Here is a 25,884-nt window from a genome sequence, read left to right as displayed (position 1 = left end):
TTATTTCTTGAGCGACAGATGGAGCACCATATATGACAGGTCACCATGCTGGTTTGGTGGCATTTATGAAAAAAGAAACTCCAAGTCTGTTTGCAATCCATTGTGCAATTCATCTTCAACATCTCGCAAACAAAAACCTCAGCTGGCGACTTTTTTCAAGCATGACTCTTGTAATATCTGCTAAGAACAAAATTAAAGCTCATTCATTAAATAGCAGAATATTTCACCAGTTATGCCAAGATAGTGATGAAGAGTTTGAACACTTGCTTCTTCACACTGAAGTGCAATAGTTGTCAAAAGGCTGTTGCTTTAAATGTTTCTTTGATCTTTTTGACACTGATTGAATTTTTGTTCAAAGTCGACAAGAGCTTGGAAAACAAGATTGAACTTCCACGTGGAGATGTGGCATACCTAGCCAATCTGTATGACAAAATTAACATTCTAAATATGAAACTATAGGGTGTGAACTTCAAATTAATCCAGGCAAAAAGTGCAAAGCCCACTTTTATCAGAAAATTGGAAATATATAAGCAAAACATTGGGAGAAGAATGTTCTCACAGTTTCCCTTTCACAAGTGGTGATTTTCAAGAGTACTGTTTACACCTGCAGTCACTGAAGAGAGATTTTCAGAACTGATCCAAGGATTTGAACAATCTGGAAATTCCAGATTGGGTAACTAGCCTATTTCTTTGCAAGATGGAAGAACAGGAAGAGAGCTTGCAAGAGGAAATTATCAAATTCTGAATGATAAAGAAGCTTTTCAAAATTGTCAACTTTTGTGGTATTTGGCTACACTGTCATATGTAGTTTCCTAGTCTTTGGAGAAAAAACAAACTGTTCTTCATTGCATTTCCATCTTCCTACCTTGTTGAAATAGGCTTCAGTGCAGTAAATCACATTCTCACAAAAAACAGAAACCACTTGGACTTTATTACGCATGGAGACTTAAGGCTTTTGCTGTCACAAATCCTGCTAAAAACTATCAAGCTCAAGGATCACATTAATATCAAAGCTGCTGTCCTGCGCACAGGCACTGTGTAAGCTATGTTTAAAGACTAATAAAAAATGAAAGCAGGAACATTTTTCTCACGTTGGCATATTGTAGACATGCTTTTACACTCAGGGGGCATCGCAAAGTATATTGTGCCTAAGAGAGGTGTTGACAAATATGAATGTGTTTTAGTGGGGTGCTGGCAAATATAAATGTGTTTTGGGGGGTGTTGGCAAGTATGAAGGGGCATTGGGGGGTGTTGGCAAGTATGAAGGTGCTTTGGGGGTGTTGACAAGTATGAAGGGGCTTTGGGGTGTGTGGCAAGTATGAAGGGGCTTTGGGGGGTGTTGGCAAGTATGAAGGGGCTTTGGGGGGGTGTTGGCAAGTATGGACTTGGGGGGTGTTGGCAAGTATGAAGGGGCTTTGGGGGTGTTGGCAAAATGAAGGGGCTTTGGGGGGTGTTGACAAGTATGAAGGGGCTTTGGGGTGTGTGGCAAGTATGAAGGGGCTTTGGGGGTGTTGGCAAAATGAAGGGGCTTTGGGGGGTGTTGACAAGTATGAAGGGGCTTTGGGGTGTGTGGCAAGTATGAAGGGGCTTTGGGGGTGTTGGCAAAATGAAGGGGCTTTGGGGGGTGTTGGCAAGTATGAAGGGACTTTGGGGGGTGTTGGCAAGTATGAAGGGGCTTTGGGGGTGTTGGCAAAATGAAGGGGCTTTGGAGGTGTTGGCAAAATGAAGGGGCTTTGGGGGGTGTTGGTAAGTATGAAGGGGCTTTGGGGGGGGTTTGGCAAGTATGAAGGGGCTTTGGGGGTGTTGGCAAATATGAATGTGTTTTAGGGGGCTTTGGCAAGTGTGAAGGGGCTTTGGGGGTGCTAGCAAATATGAATGTGTTTTAGGGGGCTTTGGGAAGTATGAAGGGGCTTTGGGGGATTTGGCAAGTATGAAGGGGCTTTGGGGGGTGTTGGCAAGTATGAAGGGGCTTTGGGGGTGCTGGCAAATATGAATGTGTTTTAGGGGGCTTTGGCAGGTATGAAGGGGCTTTGGGGGGATGTTGGCAAGTATGAAGGGGCTTTGGGGGGTGTTGGCAAGTATGAAGGGGCTTTGGGGGGTGTTGGCAAGTATGAAGGGGCTTTGGGGGGTGTGGGCAAGTATGAAGGGGCTTTGGGGGGTGTTGGCAAGTATGAAGGGGTTTGGGGGGTGTTGGCAAGTATGAAGGGGCTTTGGGGTGTTGGCAAGTATGAAGGGGCTTTGGGGGGTGTTGGCAAGTATGAAGGGGCTTTGGGGGTGTTGGCAAAATGAAGGGGCTTTGGGGGTGTTGGCAAGTATGAAGGGGCTTTGGGGGGTGTGGGCAAGTATGAAGGGGCTTTGGGGGGTGTTGGCAAGTATGAAGGGGTTTGGGGGGTTGGCAAGTATGAAGGGGCTTTGGGGGGTGTTGTGCTAAGAAAAGGTTGGGAACACTGCTCTGCCAGCTCAGTTAGAAAGATAAGGACATGAGCCACAGGTGAAAATCACACCATTGCTTAGTCTAAACCCTATTGGTATTAAATTGACCATACCAACTGTTTATGTTCATGAATGCATTCTATAACCACTTTAGCAAGGGTTTTTGAGAGAGAGTAATAAATACTGGTCTTGTCGCTATTCACATTCCTTGAATGATAGAGCAATGACGGTCTCATTATGTAAAGAAGATAAAGTAACCTGTCTGTAACAGTGAGAACAAACATGAGGGATAATTTGGGTTAAAAGGGACAGCTTCTGGAAACAGGAGTTGCACGCAGTGTGGTACAGCATCATTACCCGGGTGCTGTTGGGCACGCTGCCGAACCCGCTGGTGACCGCTCGAGCGTCGTTGCCGCTGTTATCAACGGTAATACTACCAGAAACATGGCATCCACCGAAAGTAAATACGATTCCAGCCCGTGCAGAGCTCCAACGCCACAGTTCTTCACCAAACTGTCGGCGCTGTTGGAGAAACCAGAGGTGCGAGGCTTGACGGTGAGTAACTGCCGCCACGTCGCCACAGCAACCAGGCCTATCGCCTAGCTCGGAGTCTGAACAGCTGCGTTCATCAATCCTCACAGGGTCCGAACCGCAGCGGCTCCTAATGCTTTTCTACCCAAGCTGTTTGCCCCAGGACAACATGGGCACCTTCCTAGGCACGGGCCATATTGGCAACTGGCAGTTACTCCTAAAAAGCAAAAACGATTCTATATTGAAGGTGGACTTCACAGTTTACGCCAATACAATTCATTTACAGCTGAACTTTCACCTTTGTTTTTATCATTTCAAAGGCTGCAGTTGCCTTTGTGCTGCTGCGACAGACAGGTGATGTGTGGGATCAACATCAGGAAGTGGTATATCAAGCCCATGATTTTTCACTAACCCTTCTGATGATTCCCAATGACAAGTGCTCAGCTGAGACCTGGGCTTCATACTTTATTACTTTTACTTTAGTTATTACTTTTTAATTACTTTTAATTTAATTCCCACAAATTCTTGAATTCCAAGCCCAGTGTGAGATTGGATCTTCTTTCTCTGTCTCAATGTCCATTTCCTGGATTAGCACGTTTCACCCTAGATTCCCAGAATTTGGGATATTATATTGCAGTTGAACAAGACAATAGTGAGGATGCATTTGGACTATCGTGTTCACTTTTGGTGACCTTGCTATAGGAAAGATGGCATTAGGCTGAAAAGAGTGCAGAGGAGATTTATAAGGATGTTGATTGGACTTAAGGCTAGAGTTATGGAGAGGCCAATGGGTCTTCTTTCACTGGAACATAGAATGAAGGGTGATCTTATAGGGATGAATAAATTATGAGCATAGATAGGGTATGTAATGTATGGATTATTCCTTTTAGAGCAATGACCCCTTTAGCACTAGGTTTTGAGCTGTTGTCTACACATGCACATCCCTCTCTCCCTCTCTCTCTCTCATACACCGGTTAAAGCCATCTCCCGTGTGTGCTTTTATTTCATTGATACCTAGTTGTGCGCAGACTCAGCAAATTGGTGACAAGTACAAACCTGAATGTCAGAAAATATCACTAACTGCACCAACAGTTATGGCATGATAACGGGATGAAATAGAGTTAAAAAGTACAGAGAGGGCCGTCACAGATACTAACAAAGATGTGAGTACAGTGCATAGCAACAGTGAAAGCCGCGCTGAATTTAAAGTGAAAATAATGTGATGATGGCTTCAGTCAGGAAAGTTGACAAATTTAATAGCACTACTGAAGGCAGGAAGTCGTATGTCAGGAGGGTTGAACTGTATTGTTACACAGACAATGTGGAGGAGCAAAACAAAAAGCTTCTTAGTTTAATGGGCCCAAAAATGTACAGTCTCTTACAACCCTGAAAAGCCAGCAAATAAGATGCTCGGCAAAATTGTTATAATTTTACAAAATCACTTGAGCCTAACCCACTGGTTTAGATTTAGATTTGACGAAAGGAACCAGTCAAAGGATGAAAGCATTTCTGAATACATTACAGAATTGTGTAAACTTACCCAGGTCTGTGACTTTAGAGATGGACTTTCTGATGCATCAAGTGACAGGCTTGTATGTGGCATGCATAGTCAAAGCACTCAAACGAGGCTACTGTCCGAAAGAGACCTGACCTTAAACAGACATTGACCATTGCAGTATTGTTACAGACTGTAGAGACTGCAGCAAAGGAAGCAGTAGAACTACAGAAAAGGAGGTTAGAATGTAAAATGCACAAAATGTCCCTATCTGCACCCTATGAACAAAAAGATAAAGATGTTATCAATGTGGCAAATCCTCCCATGATGCGAATGACTGTTGGTTCAAAGTAAAAGTCTGCAGAAAGTGTCACAGACAAGGTCACATAGAGAGAGTGTTCAAGGCCGACAAAAAGCACAACTGAGTGAAAAGTCTCACACACAAAACCAAGCAAATGCATAAAGTGACCGAATGTAAGAATCAGACAACATAAAGTCTGACAAAGGTGAACTGTCATGCCTAGGACTGCATAATATTATTGAAGCAGATCACAAAATCATCTGGATCATGATAGATGTGTCTGGTGTAAAACTGAAAATGGAGCTGGTTACAGGGACAGCTTTGACCATAATTCCAGAGGCTGACTACAACAGACTGTTTTCTAAGGTACCATTGGAGAAGACCTCAGTGATGCTAAAGGCTTACACAGGCGAGAAAGTGTTTCCCAAACGCAAACTGAAAGTAAACATGGAGGCCAAATACAGCAGTTAGAAAAGCGGAGTGCCAGCACTTTTTGGATGTGAATGGTTGAGAAAACTAGACTGTGACATCAGCAGACAACTGCAGCCCACTAACCAGAGGCCGTCACAGCCACTTAATGCTAATCAGAAGGTGTTTGAGAAGGGATTAGATAAACGGATTGAAGACTTGGCCAAAATCTGTTCAGGATGCCAGAAAGATCAAAATGCAACCTCACAGGCAGTGTTACACCCATGGGAGTGGCTGTCTTCACTATGGCAAAGAGTACATATTGACTTTGCTGGGCCATTCATGGACTCCATGTTCTTGAGTGCTGTGGATGCTCATTCAAAGTAGCTGGAGGTTATACCGATGAAGTCAACCACCTCAGCAAGACTGTCTCCACTCTGAGGACTATCTTCACCAGAAATGGTTTGCCAAAGCAAATTGGGAGTGACAATGGACCGCAATATTTGTCAGAAGAATTCTGACTGTTCATGAAGAAAAACAGCATCAGACATTTCAAGTTAGCTCCTCACCACCCAGCAATGAATGGGTCAGCCGAAAGGTTTGTCCAAATTTTAAAGAAGTCTATTTCTGTACAGCACAAGGTAGACAACTTCCTTTTTGTGTATCGAAACTCTGTTCATACAATGACAAATCAAATACTGCAATGCTGCTCGTGAACAGGAATCTGAGATGTCGCATAGACCTCCTGAAACCAGACCTCCGGAGGGAAGTACAGAATAAACAGTTCAGCCAGTTGCCAATTAAATCAGCAAGGAGCTTCCAGATTGGACAGGAAGTCCTAGCACACGATTACCAAGAAGACAATTGGACACCTGGTAGGATAGCTGCAAGAACTGGACCACTGATACATGCAGTAGATGTTGGAAATCAGACATGAAGATATCATGCAGACCAGATACTGGATGTTCAACCGAAGAACACACCCGAGTTGATTACATACAACAAGATGGACGAGGAAGGCAAATGCAATGTTAGTGTTCATTTCACAAGCACTAGAATATTAAATTAAGGATGTAATGCTGAGGCTTTATAATGCACTGGTGAAGCACTTGGAGTAGTGTGAACAGTTTTGGTCCTCTTATCTAAGCAAGGATGTGCTGAGATCAGAGGGTTCAGAGGAGGTTCATGAGAATGATTCCAGGAATGAAAGGGCTATCATATGAGGAGTGTTTGATAGCTCTGGGCCTGTACTCAATGAAATTGTCACAAGGGGACGTGGAGACTGGACCCAAATGCAGGACGCAGGCACTGAAGTACTAGGGGCAGGACAGGAACAACTAAAGGATAGAACAAGATGGGGAGACCATGGCATACAACAGTGATCCTGGAGTTCAGGGAGTTCATGGCAAAGGCAGGACCTTGGCTAGGCTAAAGAATGGGTCTATGGGACAAGGAATGCTGGGAGGATAGTCCCCTGGGCAGGCTGCATTACTTCTGGGCAGGTCACAGGGCACAACCTGATACAGGGGTAGGAAAGGGTCAGAGTCCCCCACCAGGCAACAGCAGTCCAGCCTGCCTACCCAACAGAGGCAAGGGATCAGAAGGGAGCTTGGTCCAGGGTGACTGCAAGAACAGACTTACAGAACTAGATGATTAACAGTGGGTACTCCAAGCCAGGGTCAAAACAGGAAAACTCCCCAACTGGACTCAGTCCCAGAGCCCCTATCTATACACCTGCCAGCCGATAGGTCTCAGGTGCACCTCCTTAAGCCAATTTGGGCTTAAGGATGAAAGAAGGGACAGCTACAAGACCCGGAGTCCACAGACTGGATCAAAACCTGGAAAGCAGGCTCCGGACTGGACCATAACAGAAATTTAGAAGAATGAGGGGGGATCTCATTGAAGCCTATCAAGTGTTGAAAGACCTAGATAAAATGGAAGTGGAGAAGGTGTTTCCTATAGTGGATGAGTCTAGGACCAGAAGGCACAGACTCAGAATAGATGGATGTCATTTAAAATGGTGATGAGAAGGTATTTCTTTAGCCAGAGGGTGGTGAATCTGTGGAACTGGTTGCCACAGGCAGCTGTGGAGGCCAGGCCATTTGGTGTATTGAAGGTGGAGGTTGATTCTTGATTAGTCAGGGCATGAAAGATTGCAGGGAGAAAGCAGGAGAATGGATTTGAGAGGGAAAATGGATCAGCCATGATGAAATGGCACAGCAGACTCGATGGGCCAAATGGCCTAATTCTGCTCTCATCTCTTATAGCCTTATGATCTTTTCTAGAACATTTACCACTTCACTTTTAGTACCTGCCACAGTTTGTGATTTAAATTCTAGTTATAATAATTATACAGTCAATCATAAAGAAACTGACCACACTGTGTGGTGAGGGATAATTTAGACAATTGCATATTTAAATTTAATGGATAGCTGCAATATGTGCTCTGGGTTATAACACAATGAAGCACTCATTCTCTATGGAATCAATATAGACAAATTAGCTATGCATAACATATGCCTCCTCTGTTAAAAAGCGGATATGCGTAATTGTACAAGTTAGGAACTAAGTTAAAACTGTCAAATTTCTTTTACTTTATGTTATTGCAGTTGACATGAGTGCCACTCTTGTTCCAGAAATGTAGGCAAGAATGAGAGAAATACTGTTGAAATGAACAATGAGTGATCTAATCAACTTCGCAGCATGGGGCAGCTGTTGGTTTGATCCCTTGAAGCAATAGGGAATTTCTTTTTAAACTGAAAGAAGGAATGGCTCACACCCTATAGCCAATTTTGGCAGGTTCCCAGAGGCCTTCAAGCACAGGAATAAATAGGTATTGATTCCACATCTCCTCAGTAGATTAAGGAATGAGATTTAATTTGAACACACATAGCCAGCTAAATGATTTTTGCTTTGTAATATTCTAGAATGAAGTCAGTGTAGATCTGGCAGGATGGTTGGTTTATCATGACTGTCCTGTATTATATATATTATCAAGATGAGACTGTGGATTTACAACTGAAATTCTTCACCACCAAGTTTTAGAATTTCAGTGGGAATACCTGGTCCCGAGATGAGTAATTTTTGAAAGGGGGTATGGCCTTTTTGACTTCCCAAGAGTTAGGAATGGAATCAAGATTGACTTGAATAGGCTGCTGTGCGATAGATTCAAACATTCTCACACACAGAATGAATTTTGAGCAGATCTATGAATCAGAATCAAGTGTAATATCACCAGCATATGTCATGAAATTTGTTAACTTTGCAGCAGCAGTACATAATAATAGAGGAAAAAATATGAAGTGCAGTAAATATATATAATAGTTCAATTAAATAAGTAGTGCAAAAACAAATAGAAATAAAAAATAGTGAGGTAGTATTTATGGGTTCAATGTCCATTCAAAAATCGGATGGCAGAGGGAAAGAAGGTGTTCCTGAATTGTTGAGTGTGGGCCTTTAGGCTTCTGTACCTCCTGTTGGTAGCAATGAGAAGAGGGCATATCCTGGGTAACGGGGGACCTTAATGATGGACACCGCCTTTCTGAGGCACCACTCTTTGAAGGTGTCCTAGATACTACGAAGGCCAGTGCCCATGATGAAGATGACTAATTTTACAACTCTCTGCAGCTTGCTTCAATCCTGTACAGTAGTCTCCCGCTCCCTTCCCCCCTTACCAGACGGTGATTCAGCCAGTTAGAATGCTCTCCACGATACATCTGTAGAGGTTTTCAAGTGTTTTAGGTGACAAACCAAATCTCCTCAAGCTCCTAATGAAATATAGCCACTGGCTTGCCTTCTTTATAGCTGTATCAGTAACTTCCAGCTGGGAAGAGGAACAACCTCAGGGATGATGTAATTTTAATCATCTTCTAAATGGGAACAAATCAAATTGTGGTAACGAAAGACAAATCTCTGTGCCACATTGAAGTCATTGCCAGGTTACTCCTCAAATGCCTCCTCCTAATGGTCAAGGAGCTGCTTCTCATTCCATAGGGAAGATTCCGTCCATTTAGAGACTCAATGGACATGTTGTTCACCACTCAATAACTCCAAGAAAATGCAAAGAGCGGTACCTATCACTGTACATGGCCTCCAAACTAAAGCATTTTACTCCATCACATGGAAGAGACTGTGGCAAATTTGGCTATGTACCTACTGAAATTTATCTCCATCAGTTTGCCTTACAATGGCGTGCAAATCATTATATCAACTACTCTGTGAAGACCAGTTTCAAAAAAGACTGTATCATTGCCCCGTCACTTTTCTCAGTCTTTCTCAGTGCGATGTTGCATCCTGCCTCCAACATAGGACCATAAGTCATAGGAGCAGAAATAGACTCTTTGGCCTATTGGGTCTGCTCTGCCATTCCATCATAACTGATCCATTTTTCCTCTCAACCCCATTCTCCTGCCTTCTCCCTGTAACCTTTGCTGCCTTGACTAATCAAGAAACTATCAAACTCCACTTGAAATATACTCAATGACTTTGCCTCCACAGCTGGCTATTCCTACCCAAAGAAATTCCTATTCTGAGGCTGTGCTCTCTAGTCTAGACACTCCCCCAAAAGAAACAACTTCTCCACCTCCATTCTATCTAAGACTCTGAATATTCCATAGGTTTCAATGAGACTCCCCCCTCATTCTTCTAAACTCCAGTATGTACAAGCCCAGAGCCGTCAAAGCTCCTCGTACTTTCATTCCTGGAATCATACTCATTAAGCTCCTCTGGAGCCTCTCCAATACCAGCACATCCAGATGCCAGATAAGGGGCCCAAAACTTCTCACAATACTCCCAGTATGGTCTGACCAATAAAGATTCAGCATTACATCTTTGCTTTTATATTCCAGTCCTCTTAAAATGAATGACATCATATTTGCAAGTTAACCTTAAGGGAATCTTGCACGAGGACTCCCAAGTCCCTTTCCACCTCTGATTTTTGAATTTTCAGTACATCAGCACACCACATTGAGACTGAAGGAAACATCAGGCTTCAGGTCTGGCCCTCGGTAACAGTGATCCCCATCCCTCTCTGTGCTTTGAGACTTGGGTTATTTACAGCTGTTTATTTTTAAGGCACTGGAAATACGCTAACTATGCTGTTTTTGCAAAATCCTTCAAATTCACAAGAAGAGCAAGTGAACTATTGTCAGTGTCCTCTCTCAGGCTAACACCTCCAGTACCAAGGCCCTATTTAGTTGGCTACATTAGCATGCCTGACCATTCTATTCTGAGCTCTCCAATGGAAGGAGATGGTAGACAGAGAAAAAGATTCAAGAATCCCCTCAGAGCTTCTTTGAAGAAATGCAGCGTCCTTAGTTACTCCTGTGAACATCAAGCCCGAGGCGACTCAGAATGGAGTAGCATCTGGCATGGTATTGAGAACCATGCCGTTGAAGCACACAGAAGCCCTGAATAAGCACAAGCCATCTCACACCCATTCGTCCCATCAGCCTCTTTCTGTTCAATTTGTGGAAGAATCTACAATTCTCACACAGAACTAGAGTGCAAGCAAGTCTACGTAGATCTGAGGGATTGCCTCAGAGAAAGAAGTGGAGGAAATGTCAACATTTTCTGTGTACTGTCTGAGTTTCAAGTTGTTGTGGGTAATTTACAGATAGCAAGTTGAAGTAAAAATGACAGCCTTTCAAAGATTAAGGTTTTTGTTTTTCGTACTTTGAATATTTGTATTCAAACTTTGAATACAAAACTCGAGTATTGTACTTCAGTAGAGACATATGTCACATACCAAAATTTACCCTTTGTTTAGGAAAAAAAAAGTAAATTTGTTTTGCTGTTATCTTTCTGTTTCAGTGGGATGAGAAAGGAAAAGTAATTCTCGTGAATGCAAAGATCTATGAAGAGGAAATTAATATGTGTGGTGAGCTTCTGCCTGAGCTAAGGAACTATCAGAGTATGTCCATGCTTCACAGCCTACTGTGTACTTATGGATTTAAAAAGAAGATGGCAAAGTAGGTTATTGAAGGGACTGATTGTCAAAATAGAAGTGTAGTTTGGATAGCAAAGTAACTGAACAATGAAACTAGATATTATACAGTTTTTTACAATTGACTTTTCATAACATTTCTCAAAATATCCTATTTTAGCTTTCTTCAACAAATTTCTTGCACAATGATTACAACAGCAGAAACATCCATTCTAGTAATTATTCCAAATTTTATAAAGTAAAATGAAAATGGTTATGCAATGAATTAGCTCAACTGAATATCTTTGGTTATTAATATCTTCTTTGGCTACCGTTTTCCTATAACAACTGCATAGAGCCAATTTATATAAACTATAAATATTATTTACTGTATTCACTTTTTAAAAAATAAAAATATGTTCTTAAAATAGAATTTTAACAGTGGAGAAAACATCTCCATTCACAGGATGATCATAATAGGATATTGGAATTTACTTTTAACTAAACAGAGTATGTGCTTATTTTTTAAAAAAAGGCTGCTAATCATTTTCAATGATGTAGACAAGACAGATTTAACATATCCAATTTTTGTCTACCTGTACCCTTATTACACAGATATTATTAACATACTCATTCTAAATTATTTATGCTTTTATTAAAATAACAAAACATACAAGAATGGTGCAAACTTCCAGAATATAGCTCCAAGCACCAGCTTACATTGTAGCAAATTTAGCAGAAAATATCTTTGAGAGCCACAGTTATGTGAGAAATACAATTGAATAAAAAACTTGAGCTCTTACTGGTAATTTACAGAATCCATAGAGTGGAGATAATGAAAATGAAAGCAAGACCTTGAATGGTAAGATGAAGGGAGAGAGTGTCCATGAGACAGATATAAGGAATATAAACTAGAAAGAATATAGATAGAGAGGAGCAGAATTTTGAAGCTAGGATTTTGTCATAGAAATAATAAAAGGCACAGCCATGGACAAATAACAAAACTAAAGGCACACTTCTGTCAAGAAAATTCATTGTCAAAATATTTCTCAAAATTACTGCATTGTGATATACAATTGTCTTCATTCTATTCCACATTAGTATAAATAGCAAAGAAAAATTAAAAATGATTACATGACCATCTTCAAAAAAACCTTTTTAGTAAAACACAAATAATGACATTATAAAACCATTTATGCTTTGAGGTAATTACAGATCATTCTCCAGAGCCCCTTTAGTCTCTGTGCTATAGCAGAAACATGACCTGTAAGTATGCCAGCATATTTTTGTGTATATCTTACACAGTAAACTTAAATATAATTAACTTGGACATCTCTCCAGCTGTAGAATATACTTCCCAGCCATCTCTTAATGAACGTTCAAATTAGATATATTTTTCTAACTACATTAGGGTTATACTTTTAAGAAAATTATAGCCATATTATTGACATAAAGCTTTCTAATAAATTAGAATACATTTGTTCTACATTAGTAGATGTAACTTGATTTCTGCACAATTGATCAAATCTGATACAGCATGATTTATGTTGTTTGAATTTTGATGTTGTAATTGTCATTATTTATAATATGAATCTAAAAGTCCAATGTAAAATGCCTATAAGAATTATTAGTAAATTATGTTACAGTATAAGTTTTATAGATCCAAGTTATTTTCCTGCACTGTGCAAGATTCTATTAACCACAATTCACAATTCAATATGGTAGTATTACTGTAACTTGTCAATGACTTTATAAACCCATTTTTGCAATAAAAAGTAATGTTTTTATTCAATAGGGTAAGTGGTATACGGTGCAGGTTGTAGCTGTTTAAATGCACCATCAGATTAATGACACATTGTTTTTACCAAAGCTTTCATGAATGCCAGGTTGGTTATTGTGAGCTCAAAATCATTATGAATTTCCTTCAACCTGGATTAATGGGCACCACTAGAAACTAGAACAAAATATTTCTGTATCTGGAGTGCAAGAAAATTCAATGTGTGGTTCAGATTACTGGCTAGTCACAGAGTGCTCTGTGCTTTCCCTTATTGACAATCCTGGAGTCCCTGCTGTGAATATTTGCTTTGCGGTTATTTATCTGCCTCAGTTTTAAAATTGGTGCACATGTAGTGTAGCGGAGAATAAGGCCAGGCAATTCTTCAGATGTTCAGTTGAAGCAGAAAGACATTCACTTTTCTCATTACAGAACATGTGAATATTGTGCAAAGATTGAGGATATTCTCCCCCCCCCTCCAAAACAAAAAGATTCTGGTGGTTGAATAAGATGCCAAAATCACTGCCTCAATCCACCTTTTATATGTCCACTGATCCTACAGAATAAACCTAGCCAATAATCTGCCAGGGTAGCAAAGAGGGATTGTAGGAGATGCTAACCCATATTTGTATGGAGAAAAGGAGAATCTGTTTATGTTTCAATTGGTCACTGCCACTGTGACAACTGGAAGGAAAAGTGCCTGACCACCTGCGCTTTTCCAGAATTTACTGAGATCTAAACATAAAATAAACAGATAATTACAAATCAAGGATTCAGAGCATCAGGTAAAATACATCGTACAATGTTAAAATCGTTGAATTGAAATGAGCAAAAATATTTTCATTCCACTTTAAACTTGCAAGGTGCAAAAAAATGTTATTAATGTTTTAAAGAAATATCCCGTATCAACAACAAGCAGCCTGCTGGAGGAACTCAATACTGGTGTAGGATTTGAACCAGAAACATGGACAATTTATTTCCTCTCACTGATGCTGCTCGACCCACTAAGTTCCTCCAGGAGATTGTTGCTCCAGATTCCAGCTTTTGCAGTCTCTTGTGACTCCCGTATCAACAAGATTCAATACATAAATATTGTAGAAAAAAGGCAAAATTCTTAACTACAGACAGAATTGTAGCCTTGGAGTCCAGTGTAACAAGGCTCTTTCCCAAAGAACCCCGATAACTCAGGCAAAAACAGATTTGCGTGCTTTGTCAAATGTAAAACCTAATTTTGGAAAGGCGAATGGAATGCTGGTTTTACTTAAAAGGAAAATTAAATATAAATGTGGAATGTCTTACTCCAACATTACAGGACATCAGTGAAGATACGTTTAGAGTACTTTATACAGTTTTCATCTCCTTATTTAAACAAACGTAATTAGAGGTGGCTTACTAGGGCAGTCGCAAGTATTGAGTAAAGAGAACTTGAAAACTTCAAAATAGTAAAAAAGTCAAAATAAACACATAATTAAAAGCAAAACATTATTTTAAAATAAGGACTTTCCCCTTCTTAAACCTTTATCCAACAAATCACATTAAAATTAGTAGAATTTTCGCTCCAGCGTTAGAACTGCGATTCAGATTCTGGGAGTAAACCTCAGTGGCAACTAATGGGACAGCCATCAACAGGCAGCTAGATCTGTTCCGCTGTCTCCTATTTTCTGACCCCAGAATGAGTATAGATAATGAAAAGAAATAAACGAGTAGAGAAAAAAAATTGAGATGAAAAACTTCTATGGTCATAATGTGTAAATGTTGTCCTCACCAGCTATGCCCGGTTTATGGAGCTTTTCCAGCATCAGCAGTATTTTCCTTTTTATTGAAACGAAATGTAGGTTTTAGTACTTACCTAAAAATAAACTGTTGTGAAAATATATTTTTAAAACGTAAAGCGTTGTCCATCTACCCCAGTTGGGTTTCTCTTTCACGCACTTGGTTTGGACATGCTGCCGCTAGATGGCGTTGCCTACGTTACTAATGCTAGAATGGGAGTAAATTACTCTGGACAGCAAATTTGTTTCAAATGTGTTGCTTCCTCAGATTTTTTTTGGTTATAATAGCTTGAAGCTGAACACAAATATAACTTCACACTCCTTGTAGCACGTAGGAATTTGGAGAAACAAGAAATTAACTTGTATTGATTATAATGCGTTTAATTACATAGCAGTGCTGACGCTTTACAATTGTTCTGTTGATGATTTTCGTTTGTACCCAGTGTCTGAGGCTTCTCGCTTACGTGACCAGGACAAAGATTTTGCTTTCTGAATACTTTTGGGTGTGTCCTACGGATTCTAGTCTGCTGATCATGAAAATCACCATGAAGTTTCACTACCGCACACCATATTTTTGAAATCGTCTGTATTTGTTATTTTAAATCATAATTCAAATCAATTAAAATGTTGCTCACAATGTAAGCTGGAAAGGTTTCTATCTGGTCCCGGCATGTCTGGGCATGCACAGGCTGGGTGGATGCTGCATGGCAGGGCAGGTTTTAGAAAAGCTATAAAAACATCAAGCACACACTATCTTGTCTTGTCCGTACTGCACCAGCCGCCGCCACTGGGCGGGTCTCCGCTCGACACCTTAACTGTTCGTTTCCACGGATGCTGCTGGGCTATAAACGTGCAGTCCCTCATGCATGCAGTTGTAATTTAAATCGCGGTGTTTAAGAGCAGCGACTTGAAAGTTTTACTATCAGCGGCTGATTAAATGTGTGGCGGCAGGGAATTCCAAACTGGAATGGTTCTAGGGTACAGTGAGTAGCGGTGGCAGTTCTTGTTGGTCTGGATGGTCTTGTAGTTTAGGGATTGGTTTTGTCGGGTTGCTGGTCTATTATTCTAGTTACACAAAAGGTGACTAATGTTGGATGCAGTTAATGAATGAGTTTCCTTGTAGACTGTAGTAAGCCTGGCTATTGTGCGGAGTCTTTGGAGGGTATCCCATTTGAGGTCGAGAAGCATATCTGTAACACTACTGGTCTTACTATAATCACTGGTTACAAACCTGGCAGCTCTTCTCTGGACTTTCTCAAGTTTATTGATCTGAATGGCTTGGTAGGGATCCCAAATGGCACTACAGTATTTACGTCTTGGGTGGACAAGAGTTTTATAAGCAATTTTCTGTGGTTTTTGAGCAATTCTAAAAGTTATGCCATAGAAGGCCAAGGAATTTGTTGGAACTTGAAATGGTTTGGTTGATGTGCTTTGCCCAGCTAAGGTTATCTGACAGGTCAATGCCTAAGTAGGGGTGATATTTTACTTACTGGAATGCAGCATTTCCCATGAAGTACTGATTATGGTAAATTTTTTTCTTGTGGGTCATTCTCATAATGTAGCACTTTGAGATGTTAAATTTCATCTGCCAGGAGGACTCCCACTTGCACAGCCAGTTAATGTCTTGTTGAAGGGTATTGCAGTCATTTGGAGAATTTAGGGGTCTGTACAGAATCAGGTCATTTGCAAACAGTCTAACTTCAGATGTAACACAAGTTGGAAGGTCATTTATAACCATATAACAATCACAGCACAGAAACAGGCCATCTCGGCCCTCCTCGTCCGTGCTGAACTCTTAATCTCACCTAGTCCCACCTACCCGCACTCAGCCCATAACCCTCCACTCCTTTCCTGTCCATATACCTATCCAATTTTACCTTAAATGACACAACTGAACTGGCCTCTACTACTTCTACAGGAAGCTCATTCCACACAGCTATCACTCTCTGAGTAAAGAAATACCCCCCTCGTGTTTCCCTTAAACTTCTGCCCCCTAACTCTCAAATCATGTCCTCGCGTTTGAATCTCCCCTACTCTCAATGGAAACAGCCTATTCATGTCAACTCTATCTATCCCTCTCAAAATTTTAAATACCTCGATCAAATCCCCCCTCAACCTTCTACGCTCCAATGAATAGAGACCTAACTTGTTCAACCTTTCTCTGTAACTTAAGTGCTGAAACGCAGGTAACATCCTAGTAAATCGTCTCTGCACTCTCTCTAATTTATTGATATCTTTCCTATAATTCGGTGACCAGAACTGCACACAATATTCTAAATTTGGCCTTACCAATGCCTTGTACAATTTTAACATTACATCCCAACTTCTGTACTCAATGCTTTGATTTATAAAGGCCAGCGTTCCAAAAGCCTTCTTCACCACCCTATCTACATGAGACTCCACCTTCAGGGAACTATGCACTGTTATTCCTAGATCTCTCTGTTCCTCTGCATTCCTCAATGCCCTACCATTTACCCTGTATGTTCTATTTGGATTATTCCTGCCAAAATGTAGAACCTCACACTTCTCAGCATTAAACTCCATCTGCCAACGTTCAGCCCATTCTTCTAACCGGCATAAATCTCCCTGCAAGCTTTGAAAACCCACCTCATTATCCACAACACCTCCTACCTTAGTATCATCGGCATACTTACTAATCCAATTTACCACCCCATCATCCAGATGCATACTTACTAATCCAATTTACCACCCCATCATCCAGATATATAGGTTCATATAGGTTAAAAAAAGTATTGGGCCCAAGACATTGCCTGGACAGCTGGATGCTGATTGCCCATCGATTAATACCTTCTGGTGCCGTTTAGTTAGAAAGCTTTTGAGAGGACACTGTTCTATGCATTGTGTGTACATGGATATTGGTGTGTGATCACATGGATGCGCATGCATCAGGTTATTTGTGACAGCAACATGTCTTGCCAATGTTCCAACAGCCGCAATACCTTCTGGTATATTTGTAACAAGTATACGTTTAATTCTCAAAAACGGAGCATGACTCCACTTACTAAGAAAGGCTATGAGCTCTACGTTGGGTGTAGAATTGGCGACCAAGACAAAGATTGCCTGGGCTCCTCATATTCGTTGCACCAACATGCACTGTTGATCTTAGAGCTTGGCTCAGAAATACAAGGAAGTCAATGATATGGCCAGAGCAGATCTGTCTGCTACTTCTGTCTGACTTCTCTGCTAAAAACATGGTATCTATTGAATACTGCAATTTCCCTTCCGCCATGAGATCTGTGCCTCATGATGATAGTCTTACAGTACTAAAGTCACCTGAGATATGGAGTCTGGAGGAGGCAGACGAAGATGCCATGATGCATTAGCCAGGAATTGAAAGTGACACTGTTACTGATAGATTTGGAACTCTTTTAATCGAGTGAACCTCATCTGATAACTCAATCTGGGTTAAATGACCTGGTCAGTAACTTGTTCAAGACTGCAAGGATAGAATCTCGTAACCAGGCACAAAAATTTCCGTGAAAGATTTTGATATTTGAGACAGATGTTTCCCAAGTAACTGATGCCAAGATTAAGGAAGGCAGTTTTGTTGGTCCATAAATCAAACAGGCCATCAATGACAAGCAATCCAAATAACTTCTAGTGAGACCACAGAAAATTACATGGAAGGCATTCAAGGATGTTTTAAAAATTTTTTGGCAAGTACAGAGCACCAAACAACATGGAGCTAGTTGACAACATACTTCAAGCATGCAAAACCATGAAATGCAAAATGTCATTGAAAATTCATTTTCTGCATTCCCATTTAGACTTCCCTGCAAATCTTGGCACTGTAAGTGACGAGCATGGTTAAAGGTTTCACCAGGATATTGCGGTCATGGAAAAACGGTATCAGAGCAACTAGAATTGGCTTTGACTTCTAAATACCTCTGAGCCAAGCTCTGAGATTGGCAGCATTCCTGCCATGTAGCATCCACCCTGCCTAAGCTAGCCCGCGCATACCTGGACAAGATAGAAAACCTTTCTGCTTACATTGTGGGCAACGTTTTAATTGATGAATTGGAATAAATATGGACAACTTTAATAAATGGTGCATGTTAGGGAAATTTCATTGTATTTTCATGATCAACAGCCCAATATCCATCATTGGAGGTGGTTCAAAGAAGGATTACTAACTTGAACAGGTTTGGTTTGGGCTTGTACTCAGTAGATCTTATATAGTAACACGTTAGATCCTTAGGTGGCTATACAAGGTAAGTAAAAGGCATACTCTCAGAATAAGGGGAATGGAATAAAGAGGAATTTCTTCTCTCAAAGTGTTCTTTATACTTTAAATTGTTACATCGCGCCAGAAAGTCATGGAAGCAGAATTTTTGAATATATTCAAAACTGAGATGAATTTTTTTAATCAGTAAGAGAATCTAGGATTATGGGAATAGGCCAGGAAAATGAACTTAAGGAATGTTGGCTGAGGCCTGATTTATTAAAAGGTAAGAGAAGGTTTGAGCAGCTGAATGGCCTCCTCTTTTTCTTGTGGCCAATAACTTTTTCCACAGATGTTGCTTGACCTGATGAGTATTTCCAAAATATTTCATAGTTCCTGCAGATTTGTAAAGAATGCTTTTTATGCCATTATGATGTTGGCTAAAATTGAACCCTATTATCCAGTACTGACTGGTGGCATTTAAAATTAATTTAAATTTCTTGCTTTTATGAGTGGCACAAATTTGACTGTTTTACGTAATCTGCCTTATCAGCTGCACTATAACTTTACTAATTCAATAGATACATTATTACACAAGTAATTAATTATCCAACCATCAGCCACCTTTGGAGAGTGATTTAGAACTTCAGGTCAATGATTTTTGAACTTAATTGGAAAATATTAGCGACAGCACATGTTAAACATGTAAATTTGAAACATCCCAAATATCAAGAATATTTAAATCTCACTATGCAACTATTAATTGTGATTTGATAAGTCACCAAAAATCCTCTTTCTACCTTTTTCGTGGGACATTCAGAAGCCTTATTATATTATCTCAGTTTGCTTAGCTCTAATTATCTAAGACCCTCAAATAATTAGTTTAAACTTCAAACTTTGTAATCCATTGTAAATATTTAGTACAGCAGCACACAAAGTAACAAATTAGCTTATTTTTGATCCAAAATCATGAGTAATCGCATGCTCATATTGCTATAAATTTGTTGTTTAGGAATAAAGATAAGAGCAATTAATTTAAACATTTGTCATGGAAATTCATTTAAAGCAAAATAATTTAGACCAAATGCATGTTACTCATTGCACTCTACAGATGCATTATAATGCTAATAAATAAAAGGCAAGATAGATATCATAAAATGATGGAAAATATAAAATCTTCTTGACATTTAACCTTTCTCATGATTTCCCATTAGATACATTCAATAGTTATTTAATAAATTGCATTAATTTTTTGCCCAAAATTTTAGGGCCAGTGCAGAAGTTCATGTCTTCCAACACCCGGATTTCACAAGAGAGAACTCATACAAAGATCTTGAGAGCGAAAGCAATAAATCTGATCTTTCAGCAGTTGCTTTACAGCAGAAGAGATCCTTTAAGAAAAGGAGACGCGATGATGGGAAGGTGCTGCCAAGTAATACAACAGTCTCTCCAAAAACACCTACAGCATCTCTAGAAAACAGCAACAAAATATGTAAGACAAATTAACAACTATTAAGAGTTTTTAATTGAAGGCTGAAGAAAGCTACAGGTATCAAAGGAATTAATATGTCAATTGAGTAAACCAAAATAAACTGTAGTTCAAAGGTAACATCAGTGATATAACCATATAACAATTACAGCATGGAAACAGGCCATCTCGGCCCTTCTAGTCCATGCTGAATTCTTACTCTCACCTAGTCCCACCACCCTGCACTCAGCCCATCACCTTCCATTTCTTTCCTGACCATATAACCTATCCAGTTTTTTTTTAAATGACAAAATCAAACCTGCCTCTACCACTTCTACTGAAGCTCATTCCACACAGCTACCACTCTCTGAGTAAAGAAGCTCCCTCTCGTGTTACCCCTAAACTTTTGCTAAACTAAAATAAAATGTACGTGTCATCTCTGTCTGGTGTCCTGTCAAACATTAGAAAAAGTCACAACAGACAACTTGAATTCTATTTACAGGACCTTGTTATGTACAAATTTTATATCATGATTCTCACATTGGAACAGTGCCTCCATTTCAAAATTCATTTTTGAATGTAAAAATGCTTTGAGATATGCAGAGGTTGTGAAAAATATTTTATAAATGAAAGTTTCTTTGTATAAAATTATCCAAAGATATATCATTACAAATTCTTACAGTACAAGGGGTTGTCATTTGACCTTACAAGTCTCCTACATTCTATTATAAACAAGTTGCTTCTCAGAGGGTTAGATTTATGGAAGATAGCTTATTTTGGTAGTCAATTCATCTACCTGCATTGTTTATCAAAGTTCATATGACAAAACATTTACTTACATAATATTTGCTGGAACTCAACAATCACTTTTCTATCAGTGTAAGTAGTTCTCAAGATTAATACAAGTTAAGAGCCTTAAGCACAATATTTTATTTACTTTACTAAACCTTGCAAATTTTAAATGTGATTTTTGGTTTGCTTCATGTGCAATTCTCTTTTTTATAGTGCCTGCAGGAAAACATCGGAGAACATTGTACCAATACATAAATTTTGATAACCCAGAATTTAACATACTTACTACAGTTGCAAGTGATGTAGAACAGACTATTCAGGAAAACATTAGTGAAAGCAAACCAAAAGCAACCATTCTAAGCCAGGAAACAACTCAACCAGCAGGTAATTCATCATTCACATATACAGAGTTCAATTTTATACATTCTTATTTAAAGAATAACCTTTCTCTGTGCCGTCGTCATCAAACTCTTAGCTAGCCAGATGGAAATAGCCAGATTGGATAGTTGAACTGAGACATTAAATCAGGTTCTGTGATACAAAATAGAATCTCAGATTCTGCCAAGTGCTGTCTTTGGAGGTGGTGTTACAGTAGGTGAAAAGAAGCTTCCCAACTGTAATGATGCAAGGCAACAATGAGGATAATTGTTTTAGGTGTAATGTATCACTATAAATCATAAAATGCTGTAAATAATTTACTGGATTCTGATGCATTGTGCATACATGACTTCCAGAAAAACTCTGTGGTCTCCAAAAGAACAGAATATTTTCATGGCAGTCTAGACCAGAATAATTTCAATATTGTGATACTTTAAATAATGTGTAGGGGTATTTGCTGTATCTCAGGCCTCATGCATCTTCTTTACCTTTACACCAAAGTTTATTGCTGGTTGTCAAACGTCAGAGGAAACATCCATATTTCATAGGAATGTAACATTTTCATTAAAGAGCAACACAACTACTCATACAGGTTTATGAAATCTGATTTCATATTAGTACAGTATTTCTGTTCATATCATGGCTTGTACCATTCTCAGGTTCATCAATCAATAACAATGCGTTTACTTCATCTGATCTTGCAGTCAGCATGACTTTAACTTAATAGCAGGATACAGATTTTTTTATAAATTGTTTTCATCCAGTCATTTCAAAATATTTCACATTTACAGGAAGTATAGCATCATTCCATGGTTAAAAATCTTCACATCAATGCCAGGAATTATTTCGATTTCAAGCCTAGATTAGTTGAAACATAGTTTAGCTGTTTTTTTCAGAGCCTTATTGACTCCACAGCTATAAGATGAATACATCCCTTAATTGCTTTAAGATAGCCAGCTTCACATAAAAAGCCAATTGCAAGTGTGCTGCACGCATATAAATATTTAGTTTCCTTTTTGTACTGGCAAAGGAAGTAGTTTTCAAACAAGTCACATTTAGGAAAATCCAGCCAAACAAGTATCTACTACAGTATATGATTTATATGCATAGTAATCTATACTGGGTGGTCACTTTATTAGGTACAGTAGTGGAACCTGGAGTGGTGATCTACTTCCAGGTGTGATGGGCTGTACATTCAGAGATGTACATGACTGTTGTAACACATGGTTATTTGAGTTACTGTGCCTTCCTGACAGCTTGAAATAGTATGGCCATTTTCCTCTGACCTCTCATTAACAAGGTGTTTTCATATTATTCTTTGTAAACTCTAGAGACTGTTGTGTATGATAATCCCAGGAAATCAGCAGTTTCTGAAATAATCAAATCACCCCATCTGGCATCAACAATAATGCCATGGTCAATGTCACATAGATCACATTTCTTCCACATTCTGAACAACTTAACTTCTTGTCCATATCTCCATGCTTTTACGCATGAGTTGTTGCCAAATGACTGGCGGATTAGATTTTTGCATTAAAGAGGTGTACCTAATAAACTGGCCACTGAATGTATGTGCCAAAGATTAAGACAACGAATAAAAAAGTTTGCTTAATAAAGTACCTGATTTTATATTTACAGGTCATGAAACCAAAGAGGAGTCCCTTTTACGCACTTCACCAAGTTTGTCTCTAGGTACACCAGAAAAGTCAGGGCTCAACAAATCTTCACAAGTCTCTCTGGATATAAATAAGATGCTTAGTATTTGTGCAGCTCCTTTGGTACCTCCACTTTCTCCACAGCCAAAATGTTAATAAGCGAGAAGAATTAAAATAACCTGTAAGTTCCTCTTCTTGAACATTTAATTTGTAAAATCACCTTGATAATTACAAATCAATCTGCATCTGTAGCAATAACAGACAGAATTTGAGAGGCATGCAAACATGTTTCAAAGCATTATAAAGTGGACAGAAAGGCTTCAAAGCACAATAAATGAAATGGTTTGAAAAATGTAACTGAGTGAATATTATCATACAATGATTATGATTTTAAACACAGTTCCTAGCTCTACTTACAAGTATATTGGATTTCATAGGACCCTGTCAGCCATTCAGTTAAATTCTGGTTGTTCTATGTCCGTAAGCACCATTTTAACAAAGTGCTTGTTTAAAAAGGTGCAACAATAACACTACCCGAGGAGGATAAATACTTAAAGATATCTTGATTTAATCTGTTTATAGACATCTACAATATTACTAAAATTGAAAAAATATTCCAAGTTTGATTAAAATAAAGTTAAATCTACCCCTCCCAGTTATTCATTTATTTGACATTTCATAGTAGGATTACTAAACTATCCAATGTTCACTCTCAGGACAAATAGAGTATGGGCTTTAGACAAACTGATTAAGTTGACTATGTAGCCAGGTTGACAAACAAATCCACAGCACAAAGCAAGAAGAACAATATTTATTTTAGAGAACAAACAAGATTAAAAGTAGCAGAAATATAAGACATCTTTAAAGCTATTATATTTAGAAGTTTAGCCAAAAATGTCCATATTCATTCATATAGGCCCAAAGAATTTGTTGTAATACCTCAACATTCTTTTAAACTCTCATGTACCATATCATTTCAGGGTACTTAACGACAACAATAATAAAATAATAAGCAAAATCCTGAATTTATTCAAATTATTGATTTTTCTTTAGCTGAAGAATATTCTGATTAATTAGAACATTCCAGTATCTAGGTTAAACTAAGCATATTCATTGAAATTCTGAGATGGCTGTTAATGCAAGACAATGACTGCTTACGTCAATACTACAAATATAATCCAGGGAAATAACTGTACTCAAAGTGCATGGGCCTGTATGGTGAGATAGAGTACTAAATTGAGAGGACTGAAGCTATACATAACTAAGCATTACAACACCGGTCATTACAAATAGTTTTCACAAGTGTTAGTGCCTCAAATGACATCTTGCTTTGCAAAAGAATTGTTATGTTACAGGAAATAGGAGACTTTAATCACACTCTTATGACACAAATTTCTTTCTGTTGCCGTTTCCCTTTAGTGTCATTTCTTACTCACTTTTAATTGGATGAGTTGTTTGCCAGGAAAGGAGCCTTTTCCCATCAGTCAACTTTCTTTGAACTGTCTTCAGATCTTCATTACACCCTCCATAATCAAATATGTATTTTAGATCCTTCTCTGGACCCAATCATCTCACTTACTAAATAGTCTTCTCCATTACTGTTTTCTATCATTTCTATCCTGTCCCTGAAGTATAAAACTACAACTCTGGAATTCAATCCAGCTCAAAGTGTTATGGATTTAACAATATTAAACTCAACATTATCAGACACATTTGAGAAAAAAGCCTAAAACAAGTTACTGAAAATTCACGTGCATGTAGTTCCTGAAGTTGGGAAGCTGTTGGCATTCCCTTGTAAGGTCCAAGCCAACGTGCATACGAATTGTTGTCTTACTCCCATCTCTTTCATATCCTTTTAAGTTAATAAATTTATTGTAGAATACATTTAGAATTATGTTCATGCTACTGTAAAATTCAATTAAAAATTATGAGATAAATTTGTCACCGCAGTGCCAGCATTTGTTGTTCATTGCTAACAGCGCCCGAAGGAAGGAGACAGTTAAGATTAAACCACTGTGGTAGATTAGTCTGTTTAAGGAATATTTCCCTTAAGTGGCTAATAAACCAGAATTTTTTCATGAAAATACTGTAGCTTCGTAATTTCTATTTTTGAGATTAATTCAAATTCTCCAATGATCATTTGAACCCAAGTCTCTTGGTCAAATGGTTGCCGTACCTGTAACTATATGACTAATTTAATTCCTTTAAAATGTTAACCATTAGAAATTCCAGCTGCTGAGAGAAAATGATGAATGAAAATTCTTTTCAGAAACGTGTTGGTTTAGAAAACATTTCCACAATCAAGTTTTAGAGGCAGAAACCACAATGAGAAAAATTTTCAAAATTTTCAAAACAGGCCATTTGTGGGGAAAAAAAATTATGCAGTTTAAGTGGGGCAATTGTTTTAACAAAGTTAACATTGCTAAATAAGTCTACAGCACAAAAGATATTTTCGGTGACTCAGATTGTAAATTAAATTTTCAATGCATTTTTCCCCTTTTCTTATCTAAAATTGCTCACACTCACTGAAGCAGTGATCGATCACCCATCAAGTAGAAATCCACAGCTTATCTGAAGAATAAAACAAAGTCCAGAAGTACTCGGTTGCCTGACCTATCATTTCCAGCATCTGTAGTATTTTGCTTTCTGAAAGCGGTCTGTTGGATTCAGAGGGCGTAACAAACAAGTCTCAGCTCACAGCCACAACTTTCAAACTGATAACAAGGTGGAAAAAAACTACACCCAGTGACCTACAGGCTAACACCCAATCT

At 38.9% G+C, this 25,884-nt stretch overlaps 1 protein-coding gene across 1 annotated transcript; it reads left to right on the top strand.

Annotated features, from left to right (window-relative positions):
* Positions 1–2,877: 2,877 nt before the first annotated feature.
* LOC132407167 (uncharacterized protein C16orf86 homolog) lies at positions 2,878–23,414 on the top strand. The gene is made up of 5 exons (XM_059993461.1): positions 2,878–2,988; positions 10,980–11,137; positions 20,089–20,312; positions 21,294–21,464; positions 23,097–23,414. Exons 1-5 carry the CDS (start codon positions 2,878–2,880, stop codon positions 23,267–23,269), a joined length of 837 nt encoding a protein of 278 aa, XP_059849444.1. The 3' UTR covers positions 23,270–23,414.
* Positions 23,415–25,884: the final 2,470 nt, after the last annotated feature.

This window comes from Hypanus sabinus, chromosome 17 (assembly GCF_030144855.1).
Source record: "Hypanus sabinus isolate sHypSab1 chromosome 17, sHypSab1.hap1, whole genome shotgun sequence".
NCBI lineage: Eukaryota > Metazoa > Chordata > Chondrichthyes > Myliobatiformes > Dasyatidae > Hypanus > Hypanus sabinus.
This window is presented reverse-complemented; position numbering and strand designations above follow the sequence as displayed.